General features: G+C 32.8%; 2 protein-coding genes across 2 annotated transcripts in view; one reads left to right on the top strand and one right to left on the bottom strand.

Moving 5' to 3' along the window:
* The window catches only part of LOC129004876 (carbonic anhydrase-like), a 40,534-nt gene extending 25,184 nt beyond the window's left edge, over window positions 1-15,350 (top strand). The window contains exons 4-8 of the mRNA XM_054433570.1: window positions 1,801-1,924; window positions 6,274-6,385; window positions 9,823-10,053; window positions 10,942-11,851; window positions 14,847-15,350. Of these exons, the coding sequence (XP_054289545.1) occupies window positions 1,801-1,924; window positions 6,274-6,385; window positions 9,823-10,053; window positions 10,942-11,124 (650 nt within the window). The 3' untranslated portion in view covers window positions 11,125-11,851; window positions 14,847-15,350. The remainder of the gene's footprint in view (window positions 1-1,800; window positions 1,925-6,273; window positions 6,386-9,822; window positions 10,054-10,941; window positions 11,852-14,846) is intronic.
* A 114-nt stretch (window positions 15,351-15,464) lies between these two features.
* Window positions 15,465-21,766, bottom strand: part of LOC129004851 (uncharacterized) — a 64,490-nt gene continuing 58,188 nt past the window's right edge. The window contains exon 12 of the mRNA XM_054433523.1: window positions 15,465-17,617. The gene's annotated coding sequence lies outside the window, so the exon portion shown is untranslated. The remainder of the gene's footprint in view (window positions 17,618-21,766) is intronic.

The raw sequence follows: 21,766 nt of genomic DNA on the forward strand, positions 1-21,766 counted from the left end.
GTGCAGCTGTAGATAAATATATGCCAATGCTTGATGTGAAATCTGTGCGTGCATACCTTCAATTTGAGACCTCAATCATAAAAATCTGTCAGGTAGAAGAGCCAAACAAACTGGAAAAAAATCCAAATTTAACTCCCTTTAGAAATAGGATACAAAATTAATTTATAAGCCAAGTGGGACTGTATATAAATATATGTCGATGCTTGATGTGAAATCTGTAAGTGCATATTTTCAATTTGAGACCTCGATAATGAAAATCTGTCTGGTAGAAGAGCCAAACGATCTCGGAAATGAAAAACAAAATTTAACTCTCATTAGAAATACATGGGGAGCAAATATCTTTTACAAGTCGAGTGGAACTGTAGATAAATATATGCTGATGCTTAATGTGAAATCTGTAAGTGCATACCTTCAATTTGAGACCTCAATAATGAAAATCGGTGGATGGGGTAATAGGCCCAAACAAACTCGGAAAAGAAACCCCAAATTTAACTCCCATAAGAAATACATAGGGAGCAAATTTCGTTTACTTATAAGCCGAGTAGGACTGTAGATAAATATATGCAGATGCTTGATGTGAAATCTGTGTGTACATACCTTCAATTTGAGACATCAATCATGAAAATTGGTCGGGTAGACGAACCAAAAAGAACTCTGCAAAGAAAAACAAATTATTTAAAATATAAGATTGCCAAAGTAGTGCTCACCTAACCGAACAATTAAAAGTTTGTTGGTTTAATCCTTCAGTTTGGAACTGAAACCATGTCCATAACTATTGATATTTTAATAATAATTTTATATATAGCCTAGGAAATAGCCTAGGAACAGTTGATCTTGGTCACAGCTCAAGCTTCTCACATCCAAGCCACATCTTTATTGAAATGTAAACAGTTTGCATGTTTTTTTAACTAATTAGAACCATGTTAGAACCCGGCAAAGAAATGTTACCCATAGGACACGACGAGAGAAAAGTTTTACATTTTATTTTCATTTAAACATTCCAAGGACCTGACGACAAAGAAATATTGCCTACTATTTGAATTATGGTTGGCGTAAATATTACAATGGAATGGTAAAAATAAAACTGAACCAACACTGTGCTGCATTTCTTGATCAATCATTTAAACAAAGAGCCAATTTGCAAACTATGGAAACATGGGAAAGTCATAGAACACCACCAAGTAGAAGAAATAGAAATAATGTGTTTTTTAGAATTAATAATCATTATTATGGACAACCTAATGTGGCTATGAGTGGGAAACATTTGTAGAAGACACTTAAAAACATGATCATCAGCTTTTGAAAAGTGATAAGATATTTACAAGAAATGTTGATTATATGGAACTGTTATGTACATCGTGAGTATTTCCATTATCTTTGAGGCGACTCTTTTAAAGTAATCAGAAATTATGACTGTTATTCGTTTTAAAATAACGCCTGTAACACTTACCAATTGCTCGAATTCGAGCAACAGGTACACCAGTATTTCGTTAAACGAGGTTTAAAATGACTGAAATAATAAGAAACAAATTGTAAACAAAACATTAGTTCTACAGTGCACCGGACAGAACAATAAAATTGGCTTCAGCTGTTTCATAAGGATGAGAAATCTACCAAGGGATTAACTTTTATCTATGGTTTCATTCTGAACCACAATAGCTTAATTTCACTCTGTTTACATCTTCAGCCACTTAGTTTCGTTCTGTGACTAGTCTGCAGTTTTGTGAGAGCCAATTCAGTATGATTTATGACAGTTGCTCTTCAATTTGCTCATCTCCGTTCAAATGCTTCTGTTGATAGTTGCCATTCATTTTGATGAGGACCATTGTGACTCTGGGGTGACTGGAGGAATGTTGCGAGGACTTTACGTCCTACATGAAATGCACTTCCATTGGGACTCGGAACACACTGTAAATGGAGACAGGTCAGTATAGATACAATATAAAGTAACAATGTAAAGAATTTCATTACTTGCCTCGAAAGTGGCTGTTTTCAGGCAAAAAGCAAGCGCAGAATTGTAATTATTGGTTTTAGAATGGACTTTTGGATACTGTAAAGTCTGGATTAACCAATTGTCTATCTTAAGGATTTTGAAAAAAATTACAAAAAAGATAAAGAATTTTAATGAATTTGATGATTTTTTACAGGTTAAGAATGTTTTTTTTTTTTACTTTCCAGTTTATTTGGCTTTTTTGGTTGTTCAATTTTTAACGCTGGTGGCTTATGCCGGATGATCAAAACTCTCCTGTACCATTTGCAAAAGATAATTATTTACATTCTGTTTAAAACAATTAAACAGGTCTAAATAAAATAAAAGTTTTAATAAATGGGTTCAGCAATTTGACACATACTTACTCCCTTTAGCTTGTCAACAACCTTTATCTTGAGTAAGCAGTGGGAGTAACAATGATAATTTGTAGGAAAATCAAAAAGGTTACAATAACTTTTGAAAATTGATTTTTGCAGCAATGGGAGTTGTACAATTTTGTTCAGAATTCAAAGGACTAAAACATACAATATTTTTATCAAGATAGTTCAGGCCATTTTGGAGTGAAATCAATTTTTAAAATTATTTTATAGGGTCTTATGGGAAAATCTTAATTGAAAATCAAAATTTCAAAAAATAAAAATAAACCCTCAATATACCATGGATCTCATAGCCACATTAGGTTGTCCATAATAATGATTATTAATTCTAAAAAACACATTATTTATATTTCTTCTACTTGGTGGTGTTCTATGACTTTCCCATGTTTCCATACCTAGACAAAAAATTTCATAAAAATTGGACTACAGGTGTGGTCTGTAGCTCTGTACACATCCACACATACATACAGACAGAGACACGGACAGACATCACTTTGAAAACCACTTTTTTGGGTTCAGGGGAACCCAAAACGGATATTTACACTCAAAACTCAAAATTTTTGATTGTATAGGCTAGAGAAAGTAAAAATCAAATTTTGAATCGGTTAAGTCAGGTGTACCGACTTTGAACAAAAGGGGAAATTGTGCGAAAGGATAATCATTAAGCATCTCAAACACCGTTTCTATTACAGTTACTATCTATTATTATCTACAGAACATAGACTTTCTGTAAATCTATATGATGTTAATGACCAAATGTGTACATACTGTGTTTTTGTATGTGAAAACTATTAAAAATTTGAATATACGAAATTAGGGATTTTTGGAACTCCACTTATCCTCTTACCCATTTGACCAACTCTTCTAATTAAGTTGCTATTTTAGTCTTGAACATTTTCAATTTCAATTTTTAAACATAGATATTCTTAAAGTACGTTTTAAAGTTATTAAAGTTTTTAAGTTAGCCGTTTCAGTTCAGTTCTTAGTAGTGATGTAAAATACCCGGGTATTTAAAACTCAGGGTAAATACCCTGGGTATTTACCCGGGTAAATACCCAAAATCCATAAATACCCGGGTATTTTGGGTATTTATGAAATTCATTATTATATTTACCCCTAATGTTATTGTTATCATTACATGATAAATTAGGATGGTCTGTAACACCTTTTACAGTAACTTGAAGCTTTGCTAGTACCTTTTATTTAATGATTTAGCACTTAAAAAAAAATAATAGGCCTACATAAAGTTTCTAAATAAGCATGGGGTTTCGTGTCTTAAATCGAGTAACATCAGTTAAAATTTACTTACTTTATAGTAAGTACAAAAAAATAGTACCTATATTAAAAAAGGCTGTGGCTATTTTAATTTTTATCATTTTATAAATTTATAGCCAATTAAATAAAAAAATATTTTAATTTATAAATATCCAGGAATTGTTGGGTATTTATGAAGCAATAAAAACAGTTGAACTTGCCATGAATAGTTTTATTAGTAATAAATGATCGTGTATAACCAGGGCTTAATTTCTAATTTGAGAAGTACCGGAGCCATGACTTACCGGGGGGTCTGGGGGGTATGGAATACCCCCCAGGGAAAGAGGGGGTTCCGGGGGTTCCCCCCCGGAAGATTTTTGTAAAAATTGCACTTGAATTGGTGCATTTTAAACACATTTGAGCATGGTTAAGAATGCACATATACAGCATTATATTATATACAAAATAGTAATATAACAGGTGTAAAAATTAAAGAAGTTTGCCAGCAACTAAGCAGAAGCACTTAGTATAGTATGCAGTGTATCCACACGACCAAAACAATAATCCCGCTAACTGGGTTGTAAAATGCCATTCCATGCAGTTTTTTATTATGAAAACTGTCGTTGTATTTCTCATGCAGTTTTTGTTATTTTGTTTATTTCTTCTGAGAGTTAAATTTGACATAGGCCTATATTACACATCCACTCCACTGTTCCAATCCAATCCAATCCAATCACGCAGCACGCAGTCAGTGGACTGAGATCATCGATCTGAACGAACACAGACTCAGTCAGTGGCAGTCGGCACCTGGTCGGCAGACGGCACTGTCGGCAGACTGGCTTACAAGTAGGAACACCGTTCCCCGTTGTATAATAAACTTTGAATACTTTGCCCTGAAGTAAAGATTCGGTATTTGACACGATTTTTACAAAGAATTGAAAACCATAAGTCAACAATTGAAAAATAAAAATACTATTTACAGCTAATTAAGATCGATTCAAAAATAAATTATCAATCCAGATAACAGGAGCTTCGCTCCAGTGTCCTGAGAAGTACCGGAGCTGCGCTCCGGTGTGCTCCGGCTGAAATTAAGCCCTGTGTATAACATTTTAGAATACTCCAAAAGAGTTAAAACTCTTTATAATGTTATTGTTATTAAATATTTTTCAAATTACCTTGAAATGTTATTATGTACAAAGTTGAAAAAAAAACGTTTACAAGTTACAACCACTGTGCTGAAAAACTATAAAGAAGAACATGGCTTAATAAGAGAAAGTAAAGGCAGAATAATAAAGTAACTAAACTTTTCTGTGTTACCGTTTGGTTGGAAACAATAATATATTTGGATAAACCTACTAAAAAAATGTATCTCCTGTTTTTTGGTCTAACTTAATATAGTTTTGAAAGATTTATTGTGCTAGATTCAAATGTTTTGTATCACAAGATTATGAAATTAGTTTTTTTTATACCATTGATACCAACAAAAGATCTAGAACAAAAATATTACTAAACCCTGCCATCCTACAGATTGAATTTTAATTATTTTCTTAAGTTGTTTATACATAGGCCACTACTAGGTAAAATTTTCCTGTCTTTCTAAATAATAATTATTGCTTTACAAGTTATTTTTCTTCACTTTCAATAAAATAAATTCATCTATCATTGAAATAAAAAAAAATCATAGCCTAAGTAGTCAGGACCAGTGCAACCATGCGACCAGGGTATTTATGCCGATTTATGCTTTATGCTCAGACCTGGGTATTTATGGCGATTATACAGAGAAGTAAAATACTAGTAGTGACCATATGAAATTTTGTTTAACACATTTTATTATCATTTTACTATTCTCACAGGGTAATAATTGCAATAAAACATCTCAATCTTCATTAACTTTAATAAAAATTATAATTACCCAGTTTTTGGGTATTTACCCGGGCCTGGGGTAAATACCTGGGTAAAAACCCAATTTATATTTACCTACCCACTGGGTATTTACCCGGCCCACATCACTAGTTCTTAGAATTGAAAAGTTTCACATACATTATTTGTTTACTTACATAACTACCTAATTAGTTTTACTTAACAGCACGGGTAACGGACCAATGAGGTTCAAGGATTAAAAGAGGGAAGAAAAATTTTAATGTTTCGAACTTCAGCTAATCAGCTGTTTGCCGGAACCAATTTAATTGTTAACGATTGGTGCAATTAGAGATTGGTACAAAGAGTTGTATGGCAATGAGAGGTAATAAACGAAAACATAACCTCCCTTAGAAGTTTTGAGTAGTGATAATTGGTAATTAAGAACGAGTCTTAGGTAAAGTAGTGTACACAACTCACATAAATAGTGTTGACAACACTCGTACCTTAAATTTTCTACTCGTGTCGTTAACACTATCTTTATGCAATCGTTGTGTTAACTACTATAATTCTATGAAAAATCTCTTAAATTTGTTTCATTTGTTGCAGCTTCAGTAGATTTTACTATTTTTTATATAAGTTTTTATAGTAATTTTATTTGTCACCAAGCGGCTTGCTGAGCGAGTCAGAAGTATGAGTGGGGTTCTGAAAATCCCTCAATTTGTTGGGTATTAGCTGTGAGTGAACAGGTCTTGACAAAATAAACCAATTCATCTATTACTATTGCTCTGGTAGGTTCCCTCTGGAGTTACATCTCGTCCATTACAACAGCAAGTACTCAAGTTTCAGCGAGGCAATACACCATCATCCACAAGACGCCCTGGCTGTTGTTGGGGTTTTGTTTGAGGTTTGTTTCTTCTTGTAATAGGCTACTGATACAAAGTGTTAACATCAGCTTGGTTATCATGCTAGCAAGTAGGCTGGGTAGCTGAGTGGTTAAGAGCTCGCCTAACAATCAAAAGGTCGCCGGTTCGATCCTGAAAAAAGTCAGTACCTAGCACAGTAGTTTGAACTGAACCCAGCTGTCTTTGATCATTGGGCTTCAAATAAATGATCCTGACTGATAAAACAGCCAATCTTAGTCAGTAATAAAACTACACAGATTATCACACAACATTCTACACTCGTATTATGGGTTAGAATACGCACCTAGGTGGCGTCCCCATCTCATAATATTAATACACATTAATTTTGAAAAAGAAATGTCTGGTTAATTGTATGCGTTGACAGAAAATCCAGTTTAACTCCATGTAACTCAATTTTACACCAATGGCAGGAACAAAAAATTCACTGGCTTGCCCAGATATTTTTAACACCCAATTATTTGTGTAGTTAATTTTTTTTTTCATTGTGATAATCATTATAACAATAGTAGTTGACAGCGGTATATTTAATCAGTAGGGCTTAAAGTAACTCTTTTTTAACACAGGATTCAGTGTTTTTGTTTATCATAAAATATATGACATTTATGAAAACATCATTATTTTTTTTTATTATATGTAGTAAGTATAAATCTCATTAAATTTGTGTTTTTAATAGGGGTGAGAGTTCTATAGCATTGTTTAAAAAAATTATGTAATTTAGGTTTCAAGTTCAGGTATTAGTCACTTATTCATGTTATTTATTTTTACCAGTGCCCAATTCGAGCAATTGCAAAGTATTACAGTCGTTATTTCAAAACAAATATCAGTCATAATTTCCGATGACTTAAAAGAGTAAAGATAATCTAATCAATCACTCCACTACAGTTATCGAATCTGAAAACGCTCACTCCACTCCAGTTATCAAAACTGAAAACAAACTCACTCTGAAAAAGAAACACTCTTTGTGTATGATGTGTTTACTATGAACAGCTGTTTTAGTATGCAATTTAGACAAATTATTTGTCTTTTTAAGTAAACAAAATCTCTTCTTCATAAGAAATACGTTAAGATTTTGATGGCCTGCGGGACAAAGCCCGAGGTCTTTTATTACAGGAACTGGTGAAAGAGGGCGTCTATGCAAAAAATACTTAATTTTGACACATCGTTCGTAAGTATCCGTCCATTATTAACGGAGGAGTAATCTTTCGTAGAAATCGCCTTCACGTATTATATACATGTATATAAGGATTTATTTATTTATGTATTATAATCAAATTACGTCAATGTTTTACAGGTGATTTGTTTAAAAACTAAAATCTTTTCTAACAATCAAACAACCAACATAAGTTACCGAATACTTAAAAATAATCATACATTTGTTAGGAAACCTTCCAATGAATAAATACCCCCGTCGCAGCAAACCTGCATACTAAGCGAATTTCCATTTACCCGGCATGATTTCTACTAAAATATTCCCTATAAATTTTCAGATTTATTTCCTATTTAAATAACATTAATTTTAGTTAGTAGTTAGGTTTGCTGCTACGGGGAAGATGTTGAGGTGTGTTTGTTCAATTGAAATATTGATAGCTTACTATGAAATAAACCAAATTGCCAAATTTGATTAAAATATATCCATAAACAAGCAAACTAGAACAGTTTATTTATTCTCCATAAGAATAACATGGGAATTTTAAATTTACAACTTTTTAAATTTTTTCCGTAGTCAATGAACATTAAAAAACACTTCAATATACTAAATTATTTGTTTTTTTAAGCTCTTCAAAATGGTCTAGAGAGAAATTTAGAAATTTAAAGTTTTTAGGGTCAAAAATTAGAAAAACCCATTTTTACCCCATAAAACCCCCCATAAACCCCTGATGCCATGGTCCGATTATGCTGGTTCGCGAACTCGTTTGAATAAATGTAGGTTTACACGTTTGTACCAAATTTCATCAAAATCGGATCAATTTTGCTCGAGTTATCGCGCTAACGGACACATATATAAATATATATATATACTAGCTGACCCGGCGAACTTCGTATCGCCTAAGTTATAGGTTTCCCCTAAGACAGACCGATGGAAAGAAAGTACCGTTACGTTTAATTTTCAAGATGATCTCGTTCGCATCGCTCAATCACGTCCTGGTTGAAGTTCGTTCGCTACGCTCACTCACCTTTGGGTTGGAGCTCGTTCGCTACGCTCACTCACCTTTAGGTTGGAGCTCGTTCGCTGCGCTCACTTGCCTTCAGGTTAGCTTGTTCGCTACGCTAACTCACCTCCAGGTTGAAGTTCGTTCGCTGCGCTCACTCACCTTTTGGTTGCAAATTAGCTGTTGTCATAAAAATGTAAAAGAAATAATAGTGCTGCACCCTGTTGGTAATCCTTGTAACTTTAATGCTATTGAACATCATAGAACATAACCAACTTGTTTAATTGAAACAGCTGTTAAGATTCATTAATTCCATTTCTCATAAGGTTAACATGGGAAACTCCAGAGCCACTGGGGCGGAGCCCTTTTAAGAATTTCGAAACGGGAAATAGTTTACGTCCGATTCGCATACCTACAGAATTTACACACCAAATTTCATAACGATCGGTGAAGTCGTTCCGGAGGAGTTTGCAGACAAACACTGTGACACGAGAATTTTATATATTAGATATATATATATATGAATTTGAACGGATGGTGTTTTTGGCCTCTGGGGACCTCAAAACGAAAAAGTAAATCGGTCCCGGGTCTAGATCTTACCATGAGACCTACGGTAATAGCTTATTCCCTATATGGGAAATTCGCTAAAAGCCTTCTCCAGAAGTCATATCTTAAGTTCACGTTTTAAATTATCATAAGTGTGTTTTTTTTTGTTTTTTTTTCAATATGCAATCAATTTCTTGAGTGCAGGGCTGAGTGCTAGTTGCCTAAAAAGTTGACGAGGGTCAGTTTATAGCCTGAGGCTTGGCGGTGTGAGTGCAAACTAGGTGGTATCAGTGACCAGTTGGTTCCACGGTGCGGTGGGTATAGGGGTGGAAAGATCAACCAGAGGAGGGGGGGAAGGATGAGCTAAACTTATTTGAGCGTTGACGGTTTTGACAGTTTATGTTTGACCCAAGGAAAAAGACTGTTCTACTCGCTCCGCTTCCCCAATTTCTTTCATTTTTGAAGGCACTTATTATAAATATTGTCTCCCAAATATTATGGGGATGAATGAAATAAGTTTGGGTTTCGTTCAAGCTTCAAAAGTTCTGTTTTTTACCACCACTAGTTTCCATCTTGGTTTGCTATTGTAATATATCTTGTTTTTGTATGCAGAAAATAGAGAATGAATAACTGAGAATTTTAAATATAAAATTTTCCTCAAAGGACATAAACAATGCTTAAAAAGAGTCTTGTTGCATTTTTAAATTTTGATTACTTTTTAGGAGTCAGAGAACGGAACAGAGGCCTTGGATCCATTTCTGGAAGTAGTGAAAGGAATAGCTGGCCGAACTGGGTTGAAAGACCGTCTCCCTTCCCACTTCAACCCTTTAGACTTCCTGCCAGAGGTCAGGAGCAGCTTCTACAGGTATTCTGGGTCACTAACAACCCCACCTTGCGATGAGATTGTCACCTGGACCATCATGGAGACCAAAGTGCCCGTGTCTAAAGAACAGGTATTAATTAACCTTGAAAATGTTATTAGATGAATACTAACTTACATATTCCCCACATAGTCTTCATTTCAGAAATAGGTTGAAAAATTATGTATGAGTAGTAGAAAGAGAATTAATGGGGAAACATGCAAATTATTTGAAAGCAATCACTACTTCACCTGAGTAGTCTCAGGAAATATTTTCTGCAATAAATGGAAAATATAAAAAAATATATAAAAATAAACACAACCCCTTTTAAACCTCCTTTATGTACAAGGACTTTACAGGAAGTTAGGAATGTTCTGACTGACACATCTAGATGCACGTCTAAATAAATACAGACGTCTTCACTTCACCAGTGACTATCCTGCCATCACAGGCAGGGAATCTCTTCATCGGATTGGGCGAATCTTTTAGCTATGTGGTTGTTAATGTAACCTATAAACATGCATGTCACCAATGGCCGTTTTGATACTTTTTTGCAAATAAGAAGTTTTTAGCTACTTCCTCTCTATATCCCTTAGATTCTTTGTTTGAAGTTCATTGTTGATGATGGTGAGTTAATGTTGTTCAAAGGTTTATTGCGGACATTTTCCATCAAGATGGTAAAAAACAATACACAACGTTTCAGGATCTGGAATCTGATCCTGTCCTCAGGTGAAAAAAACTTAACTTTAAGTTAAGTTTTACTTAACTTTGGACATTAGCGTTTTGAACATAGTTTACCAGTTTTGTGATGACAATACCATACTCTCTAAACTTGTGTCTCTAGGTATGTTTGCTTTAGTTATAATGATACTTGAATGACTTGGCAGATGTATTGTGATGATGAAACTGTCTGAAATCCTACAACAAAATAGTAATAAACTATCTCAACAGTAATATACAAAATTGTGCAATATTCTGCAGATGGAGATTTTCAAGCTAGTCCACATTCCTGGACATGAAAATGACCCAATGGACTTCAACTATCGCAGACTTCAAGACCTCAACAAGCGAGATGTCTACCTTCTGTCAGACAATGGAGCTGCTTCTATATCCTGTGCACTGAGCCTGATAGTGTTCTGTCTGCTCAATACTTGGCTCAGATGAAGACGTAAACATGTTGTTATAAAAACAATCAAGTAGCAAATGTCCCATATTCTGTAGACATTCAAAGGTTAATTACCTACTATGGGTATTTCACATTTGATGCTCACCAAAGTGTGAACTATCAACAATCAGTGTTTGTTTGATTTCAGAATAGTTTATTACCTGAATAGAAATAGTTTCCCACCGCAACTTTTGATTAAACTTTTATTATGTTCGCTTGTCTTTATTTGATGGATTAGATGTTTATTGATGTTTAACAATCAATAAACAGTTATGAATACTCGTCACTGACCTGAGCTTACCTATAGCTTTTGTTTTATTTCCTAGTTAATTATAAAGAAATAGTTAGCTATAAAAATTGGAGGTGGAAGGATATGTTCAAATCCAAACCATTGTGCCTTTAAAATAAACCTCCCTTTCTCTTCTGCTGATTCAATACTAAAAATGTAGGGTTCTGTAACATCCATGAATTATCTAGACAAACACAGCTGTAGGTATTTTAACTAACTAAAAGACAATGTTTCAATTTAATATTTCAACATTATATTGCTCTTCAATTTTTTTTTTTTTTTTTTTTTTTTTTTTTTTTAAACTAACCAAAGAAAGGTAGTGTAAAATCTTTAATGGATAAAATTTTGTAATACAAGATTAGTTAACTATCATTCCAGATGAAATGTGCTCTACTTAATTCAAGCACAGACGGTCAGTTACCGATTTTTTAGTTTTAGTCCAGGCAACGAATGCTAAAAAAAGGGTATAGAGGGAAATGTTTGGAACACAATTTCTGACTTCGTAACTTTGTTTAGTATAGTTAGGAGGTTAACATACCAAAAGTCCCCGCCTCTAGTCCTTGTGCTGTGGGGGAGGGGGGGGCTTGAAGGTACCATTTTTCGGTTTTTTGCTAATATCTCGGAAACCATGCGTCCAAGCAAAATTATGCTAATATACAAAATGAAAGCTTATTAAATTTCCAGCAAGTTTGTAATTTACTATTTTTTGATATCTTGTATGGTTTTCGTGTTATTTGCCATCCAAAGTTTGTAAATTTGGAAAAATACATTTTTTCGTCATGTTTTTTGTCCTTTTTGACAAGTTGCCTCTCAAACTATGCACCTAAAAAATAAATGCTGGGCATAGGGTTGTAGAGAATTAAATTCCCTTCAATAGTATATATGACTTTACTAGTTTACCTCCTTCCGTTCAGATTTTAAAGCAAATTAACCGTCAGTAAAAAAAAATTAAATTAAAATTTAAGAAAATTAAAATCTAGCGTTGAGCAAGGAATTTGAAGTCTTGCAACAGCTGATGACTACTTAATATTTCAGTTTATCACCTTACAAAGTCAACTAATTGGTTGGTATATTCACTACCATGTAGCTAAGGTAAGTGATGGGCGTCTAAAAATAGCACAGATACACTATAGAAAATATATACTTGTGGGCTGCCTAACCAGCTTCCTCACACTTTATGATCTAGACTATTGTAATGGGAAAATATGGTTTTTTAACCATGTTTATGCATATAAGAGTGTCTATATGACACTGGAAACCAATCACAACCATAAAATTGAAACCAAGACAATTGACATGTTTAAGTAGGAATTAACATAAAACATTACATTAGTGAGTAGCCTTAGCCTACTATTGAATCAATTCAGCCTTGCTATCTTAGTTTGGAAAGGACTACCATCCTCATAATCGTTTTTATCCTCTTATTCTCTAAGAAAGAAGGTAAGGGACATCTTTTTCTGGCACCATAAACTATCTTAACAAGGATTAGATGATATTTTGACCGCGATTCTACTGGATGTAACAAAAAATCTTCAGCATTTGAGAAAAGCAAGGTTGCTTATGCGAAGTTGTATCTGAATTCCCCAGTGGCCCAAAATGCATCATCTGTCTTTCACGCCCCCTCTCTAACACCACCCAAATACAAAAGGTAGGGAAAATGTACATCTTGATTTGATATGGGCTTCAGCGAGAGAGGTATCGTGCACTTCAACTTCAATCTATACAGGTAGAAGTCAATTTTTAAATCGATGGTCTCCATGAAGCCTAATATCTCTTGTCTTCCTCCGATCGATGGTGCTTTCAAACATCGTTTCCTATCATGTACATTCCAAAAGGTTCAGCTGTGGCTGGGAAATAACCTGCCTTCTCTTATGTAAGAGTGGAAAAGAATAATAAAAACTCTGTAGTAACAGAGTACACTCAGTTTGAAACTACACTGAAGAATATCCTCAAAACTGTTTTCTGCCTATGCACATAAAACTGTACTCGTGCAAAATCCGGTAGCAAAAAAGCAAGCCTAAAATAAGTATGCCAAAAATGTCAAAATGTTGTCCCTGGGAAAGATGACTAAGAATATGAAGAAAAACAGTATACCTATTTCCAAAATAGGTCCGATGGAGAAAAAAAGGATAAAAATGATGAGGATGGTAGTCCTTATTAAACTAAGATAGCAAGGGATAGAATAGTAGGCTACTTACTGATGTAATTTTTATATTAATTCATTCAAATGTGTAATTTATCTTTGTTTAAATTTAATGGTTGTGATTGGTTTCCAGTGTCATATAGACAATTTTATATGCATTAACATGGTTATAACACCATATTTTCCCATTACAATAGACTAGCTAGATCATCAAGTGTGAGGAAGCTGGTTAGGCAGCCCACAAGTATATATTTTCTATAGTGTATCTGTGCTATTTTTAGACGCCCATCACTTAACTTAGCTACATGATAGTGAATGTTCCAACCAATTAGTAATGTAAGGTGATAAATTAAAATATATTAAGTAGTCAACAGCTGTTGACTATTTAATTTAAAATTAAATTAAATTCAAAATTTAATTTAAAAAAATTTATTTTTTTATACTGACAGTTAATTTTATGGTTGTGATTGGTTTCCAGTGTCATATAGACACTCTTATATGCATAAACATGGTTAAAAAACCATATTTTCCCATTACAATAGTCTAGATCATAAAGTGTGAGGAAGCTGGTTAGGCAGCCCACAAGTATATATTTTCTATAGTGTATCTGTGCTATTTTTAGACGCCCATCACTTACCTTAGCTACATGGTAGTGAATATACCAACCAATTAGTTGACTTTGTAAGGTGATAAACTGAAATATTAAGTAGTCATCAGCTGTTGCAAGACTTCAAATTCCTTGCTCAACGCTAGATTTTAATTTTCTTAAATTTTAATTTAATTTTTTTTTACTGACGGTTAATTTGCTTTAAAATCTGAACGGAAGGAGGTAAACTAGTAAAGTCATATATACTATTGAAGGGAATTTAATTCTCTACAACCCTATGCCCAGCATTTATTTTTTAGGTGCATAGTTTGAGAGGCAACTTGTCAAAAAGGACAAAAAACATGACGAAAAAATGTATTTTTCCAAATTTACAAACTTTGGATGGCAAATAACACGAAAACCATACAAGATATCAAAAAATAGTAAATTACAAACTTGCTGGAAATTTAATAAGCTTTCATTTTGTATATTAGCATAATTTTGCTTGGACGCATGGTTTCCGAGATATTAGCAAAAAACCGAAAAATGGTACCTTCAAGCCCCCCCCTCCCCCACAGCACAAGGACTAGAGGCGGGGACTTTTGGTATGTTAACCTCCTAACTATACTAAACAAAGTTACGAAGTCAGAAATTGTGTTCCAAAAATTTCCCTCTATATCCTTTCGTTGCCTGGACTATTTAGACTTTCAGGCTTTTAGGCTTTGGACTTTCATTGTGATCTACATTTTATAATTTTAGTTTAAGACGATTTATTTAACTTGATTTATTCGTGTAAATAGTTATTGATACAAAGGCCAAATGTACAAAATATTTTTATAAATTAACTACAGTAATAGTCACTTGAATGAGTCATTATGAATGTAAGTGATTATTGTTTTAATGGTTTATTTGTTATGATTCTATAATATTAAAATGGCTACACATCACAGTGTAGCCAGCCTATCAATATGTTCAGAGATGTAATGAAATTTCGGACTATGTTATACATGTATTGTATAGTTTGAAGATTAAAGGTAAAAATCACTTTACATTAGTTTCACCATAGTACTAAGTTCTTTCTCAACCGTACTGAAATATAAATTGTCTAGTCAATAGAACAAGAAGCACGATAGCTGTTTTAGTCTAATATTCCTGTATTTATAAAATTGAATAGTTTTTAATAATTAATAAATATTTCAAAGACTTGCTTACAATTCAGTTTTTACCCTGTACGAACTCAAAATATATTTAGGCTAATGAATTTTGGTTTCTTTTTAGAGCGGTTTCTATCTTAAAGGGTAATAATACAAAATTAAAAGGCTCAATTAAAAAAACAATTTATTGAACATAACATAGAAAAATTAAGCTGAAAATTTACCTTACCGGTAGTTAGAAGACTTAAAACTGAAATCCTCGAATAACTATAACTTAACAAGGGTTAACATACAAATATTACAAAATTACTTGCAGCAATTTGTCTTTGTTTATGTGCATCAATCTTGAGACAGTGTGCTTCATTTTGTAAGATTAAGAAAAGTTAACAAAATTAAACCAAATTATTTTTCACCACCATTATTATTTTTTAATTTTTTATTATTATTGTGGTGAATAGTGGTAACAGGGTATTAGAGTGTGGTGAAAAATAGCTTTCGTACCACGGACCGAAATGGTTTTGCAGCTCTCAATCCAGTAAAACATAATTTTCGGCCTTCGGTACTACTATTGTTGTAATCTGTATTGTAATAAACTACACACATGTAATTTGTTTTCTTGCTGTTACACTTATCAGGAAATACAAAATGATTAAAGGAATATGAAAAGTATATTAACTAAATAATCTCAAGGTAAGTGACATATACTATTAAGTAGGTTCACGAAACTACTATGAAGGACAATCAAAGTTAATTATATTTTGAACCAGGATCAAGTACAATTGAAAAAATGACATTTTTGAACATTATTAACTTTTTAAAGTCTTGGAACGGATAAAAATTCAAAATATAATAAAGATTTGACATTCACTGGACATACAATTAACTATATATATATATATATTTATTTATTTATTTATATATTCAGTGATACGATACCTCTTTAGAGATAAACAAATCTGCCCACCAGGAGTCAGGAAAAAATCTTTTCATGGTAAGCATAGGTTGATATGCACATAAAATTTGTTTGTAAAATAAAAAGCTGCAAACTTACTCAAAAACAAACAGACAACTGGGTCAAAAATACCAAATGTTGTAGATTTTTTAAATCTGAGTTTTGAATCTTTTAAACAGCTCCCAGAGGTTGGACGTATTTCACTAAGACCATTAATTCAACATGCATACTAAGCCATGCTTACAATTTATGATTTTCTTTTAATTTTTAGCAGGCACCCAAAAATTGCAAATTGAATATATCTTTCAACTGCCATTTTTTAATTGGTTGTCTATTTGAGTTCTGGATTGCAGCATTGCATTTTAATGACAAAGGCCTTTTAATTTGATGTGCATATCAACCTATGTTTACTTTAAAAGATTTTCTTCTGATTTTTAGTGGACCTGAAGAGGAAGCATATCACTGAATATGCTAATTATTTAAATTATTTTTTATCCAATTATTCTGTTAGGTGAAAGGAGTAGGCCTACCTTAATCATTTTTTGTATTTAATATCACTAATCGTCAATTGAGTAGTTAAGACGGCAACAGATGTCACGTACCATGAGACTTACAATAAAGACCAAAACTAAAATAAATGCCATTACACTAAACAAATAGCACTTTGAACACAGAAAATAATCATTACACACTTATCAAACTTATCCAAGAGATTAAATTAGAAAACTCATAAAATGTAAAACAAAAGCGAAAACCGAAATTTGCCAATCTACTAGCAACATAAAGATTATTTATACAGTCGATTTTGTAAAGAAATATTGAAAACTAAATATTGTCTCCATGAAAATTATAATTTGGTACAATTTACTGTTTCTATAATAAAATAAGTTAATTATAAATAAAGTTCTATTTTATGTTATACCCTTAAATTCGGCTTAAAGAATTAATTGTGAAGAGCGTGTGTGAAGATTAAAAGAAAGGTTCTTTTTCAAATGTTAAAAAACTTTGGTAAAATAGGTGGGAAGAAATAGTAAATAATTTAAAGGATACTTTCTCTTTTTAAAAAACCAAAACATTCCTCTGGTTCATACTTACAGCAAATGTAAGAAAATCACTTAAATGTCTATAGTTAAATAAGAAACAATCTGTCAACTCATGGACTGAGTTCCTCCAAAAAACAACAAAGACATTATCTTATTATTAAACCTACTCTAGGTAACTTAAAATTTGAATTATCTTACAAAAAGTAACAAAAAAGTCATATTTACATTACTGTACATCTTAACTTATAACAAAATTATCACATTTTTAAAATAAGAATTCACAATTTACAAAGAGATATTTACACATGAGAGTCTGACGTATCTTCTGAAACAGAACAAAAACATATCTAAATTGAGTAATATTGTAGAGAATGCCAAGTAGTATACTAACATCCTGACTGGTGTTGGACTTTCACTAGTTTCCTATTGTGTCTGAATTTAATAACTAAATTCAGTTTTAGAGATAATTTCACATTTTTAAAATGCTCTCCCCTTTACCTGGACTCAGATAAGAAATACAGAAATATCAACCGTTGATCAGGATGAATCGGGCATCAAAATAAGAGAAGACAAAATAAAAAAAAAACATTAACTTAATTTTTGTTATGTTAATAGGAGCCATATCATAACAATTATTAAATTATAGGTAAAATGTCCTTAAAAAGATTAACTCTAAAAAACACTAAGATAACGCTTCTTGAAATAGCTACTTCCCTATAGGGAAATTCGCTAAAAGTATATTATCAAACATTCGCACAATATTCAAACATAAATAACATAACATATAAATTTAACATAACTGTGAACAATCCTACTTTGACAGTTCTAATTGTGTATCACAGCTAATCCAAGATTATGTAGCTGCTTAGTTTCAATAAGCTGTTTTCATAAATGAAAAAAAATTGATAGTGCTACACCCTGTAGCTTTTTAATGCTATTAAATACAGGGTGGCGCAGAGAAAAGGAAATTTTGAAGTCGTTGTTGGTACACCTGTAAGTCTCATAGGAATGGGAAACGGTCCCTCGGCGTCATGAAACGGTTAAATCATGACGCCAAGTAGTAACGGACATTTATGTTGTTATTAATATTATTATGTTATTGCCCATGACTAGGGGTGTGCGAAGCAGCAAAAAATTTTCGATTCGAAGCAACGATTCGATTCAAAAGATTTTCGATTCGATTCGATGCAACTCGATTCGAAGCAATACGGTATTTTTCTATTCATAATTGTCAATTGAGTGGATTAACAATAATTAAAATTTACCACATTTGTGTAATGCAAATTTTTGTTGATGTGGTATTAGGCCTATTCATACTTAACATATGAATATTAGGTGAAAAAATATTTATTTTCAATCATAGGGATTAGAATAACCTGTGAGCTGGTTTACTTGCCTATTTCATAATTTTTACTTGGAATTGGCTCAATTGCAAGAAAGAAGAAAATATTTTTTTTATCAAGACATTAATTCTCATTTTAATAACTGTTTAAATAACTAAATAGGTACCGTCAGCTAAATTACAACAAATTTGAATGGAACTTAATATAAAAAGACCATTAAGAAATAAATATAGCCTACATATCACAAGTTTAGGGCCTGTGGGCCTGCTTCAGGACTGCAAGCAAGAAGAAAATAAAAATAATATGTTTCCACCATGCAATATGTATCATTCATTCCCTGCCTCCTAACCTCCTTAGTATAATAATCTCACACTTACATTATTTGTTACATCATCATAAATAAAGAATTATCTATTATTGGCATCAGTTAGTAGGCCTCCTACAGCTTTACATAGGCATTATTTTTTATAGGACCTAAAAAAGTCCTAAAAGTGTACTAAGCAACATGACAAGTGGAGAACTCATTGAAGAAAAGATATTGTGTAAACTAATTTAGGCCCTACTATAAAACTAAAAAACAGTAAATAACACACAAACATTGTTTATGGTATAATTATTAAGGACTTTAAAAAATGCATATCATGTCATACAGTAGTATAATTAATCCTAAAACAATTTCAAATTAAAATTAAAAACAGTATTAATCAATCAGTAAATGTTAATGTATATATTTTTTCATTGTTCTATTTATTTTTCTACTCAGTATTTATATATTTATATAATTTATAATTGTTAATATTTTTTAAATATATATACATTGTTGTTATAGTTATTGATAATTTTGTTTTTATGTTAGTATTAAATGCATGGCATGAAAGTGTAAATAAAAGTGAAGTGAAAAGACAAGAAGAAACCCACTGAAGCAATAATATTATAAGTGCATGAACTGCTTCAATGTAAATGGTCTTTAAACTGTATTGAAGCATGTAAATAAAATAAAATAAAAAAATATAGACCTACTGCAAGAGATTAAAATCCTAAAACAACTGATTTTGATAGCTAATGAATGAAAAGAATTAAAAATCCATAAAATAAAGCCAAACAAAATCACAATTAATTAGGTACCCGAAAAGTAACTCTTAAATAATATATAGTAGATTAAAATAATATTAAATCAAGAGATAAGAAAGTTAAATGTTAACTTCTAATGCCCTTGGCAACACAGGTCAATGTTTTTAAACTACCCTCAATGTTTTTGGAACAGCAGGGTCTTTTTCTCTGAAGGAAGGGTAGTACAGTATGTCAACAAAAACAATGAATCACTCTCCCCAGCCATGCCCAGGCAACGATGTGTGCATTCAAGGTCATAGACCCTACCCCTCCCCTCTTACACCACCCGGTTGCTACCCAGTTGCTTCAATTAATTGCTGACAAAATGCAAGTGATGAAACAAGGAAGTAGAGACAAAAAAATATATTTCTTTATTCAAAAACAAAACTGTTACAGATTATTTTCAAAGAAATTAATTCATTGTAATTTGTGAGTTGTAAATATTGTATTGGATCTTGGAAATATATTTTTTTAACCCCATCTAACCAAGATACAGATCTGTTCACTATATCAGATATTTATTTTGTTTATAATTTATTATGTAAAATACTAAAATATATTTTAAATTAGGTATGGAATAAATAATAAATGATTAAACTAGTATGTCTGGATAAATAGTCTATTCTTTTGACTTTGTTTTCTTTGCACTGTTAGTGTTGCATCACGGCTTTTGTCTTGTCAATCTTGTCAGTAGACGACTAGACTAGCTCTGGCTAGTGGCAGTGCGGCAATTGCTCTGTTGTGTCTTTATTCTTAAAGGTCGTGAGCCAACTTACTAATCTTTAATTCTCATTTGAACATTTTAATTCCTCTGTAATAATTGATATAATAATATAAGAGTGTTTCTTTGGAAATAAATTATTCTTTTTTTTCTCTTGCCCGAACAAAAATTGGGACCGGCAGACCCCTAACAAAAATACCAAATGTATCAGTCTATAACATTAGTCTTACTAGTGTAACAATTTTTCAGACTTATTTTTAAAATGATTTTGGAGTGACCTATCTTGTTTTGGCTAAGTTTACAGTAGTAAAATATTTTTCACACTGCTTACATCAAGACAAAAAACAAAACCTCTCATCATTTGCAATGTCAAAACAAAAAAATATAAAACAATTAAAGCTATATTTAATGCAAAGAATGTATTAAATAAGAACGCCTTCGTAAAGGAAACGCAACAGCAACGCGCTCCTGTATTGCGGGTATTGCGTTGGCTTTCTGCAGGCGTTTTTAGTATATGGATACTGACTCCCTCATGAATCGAATCGTTTTTTGACCACCACTGAATCGAATCGCGATTCGATGCATCGAATCGAATCAAATCGAAATTTCGATGCATTTTCGATGCATCGCACACCCCTACCCATGACCTCTCGGATCGTTTTACATCGATTATTTGTATTCGACCTTCCATCTTTAGTTTCAGATCTTTGCCGATCTCACGGATATCTCCAGGTATCGATGGGGTAAAGGTTTCCCTGATCCTACTCAAAATTAACGTACAATGCCCGGTCTTCCCGGTTTCCAGGTCGGCTGGACACCCTGTAACGGAAATATAGTCATCGTCCGCCACAATTGCGAGAAAACCAAGATTATCCCATGGTCATGTGGACATCAACATCGTTTTCCACAATCGGCAAAAAAATTAAGATCATCTCCAGCGGACATCATTATTGTCTTACGAGAGCATAGCAAAATCCTATATCTCCCATGGTAACAAAAATATAATCATCATCCTCCATGAACACAATCAAATCTTGATCATCCCCCACTCTTGGAAACGTGATCATTGTCTTCCATGACCACGGAAACGTAATTGCTGTTGATCGTGGTGAAAGGGTGAACTTCGCAGACACGTTTTGCGATAGCCTTTCTTTATGTGTGAGTCCTAGGACGCTAGGTACGAGCCTGAGATTGTTTTTCACATTACTTCAGGCTCGACCTAGGGGTTGCGGCATCATCACTTAGATAACATCCATTGGTGATTAGGCGGATTTAAACCCAGAACCTCTTGGACCGAAGT

This window comes from Macrosteles quadrilineatus, unplaced genomic scaffold (assembly GCF_028750875.1).
Source record: "Macrosteles quadrilineatus isolate MER2022 unplaced genomic scaffold, UCM_ALF_1.0 Scaffold_12__1_contigs__length_5162894, whole genome shotgun sequence".
NCBI lineage: Eukaryota > Metazoa > Arthropoda > Insecta > Hemiptera > Cicadellidae > Macrosteles > Macrosteles quadrilineatus.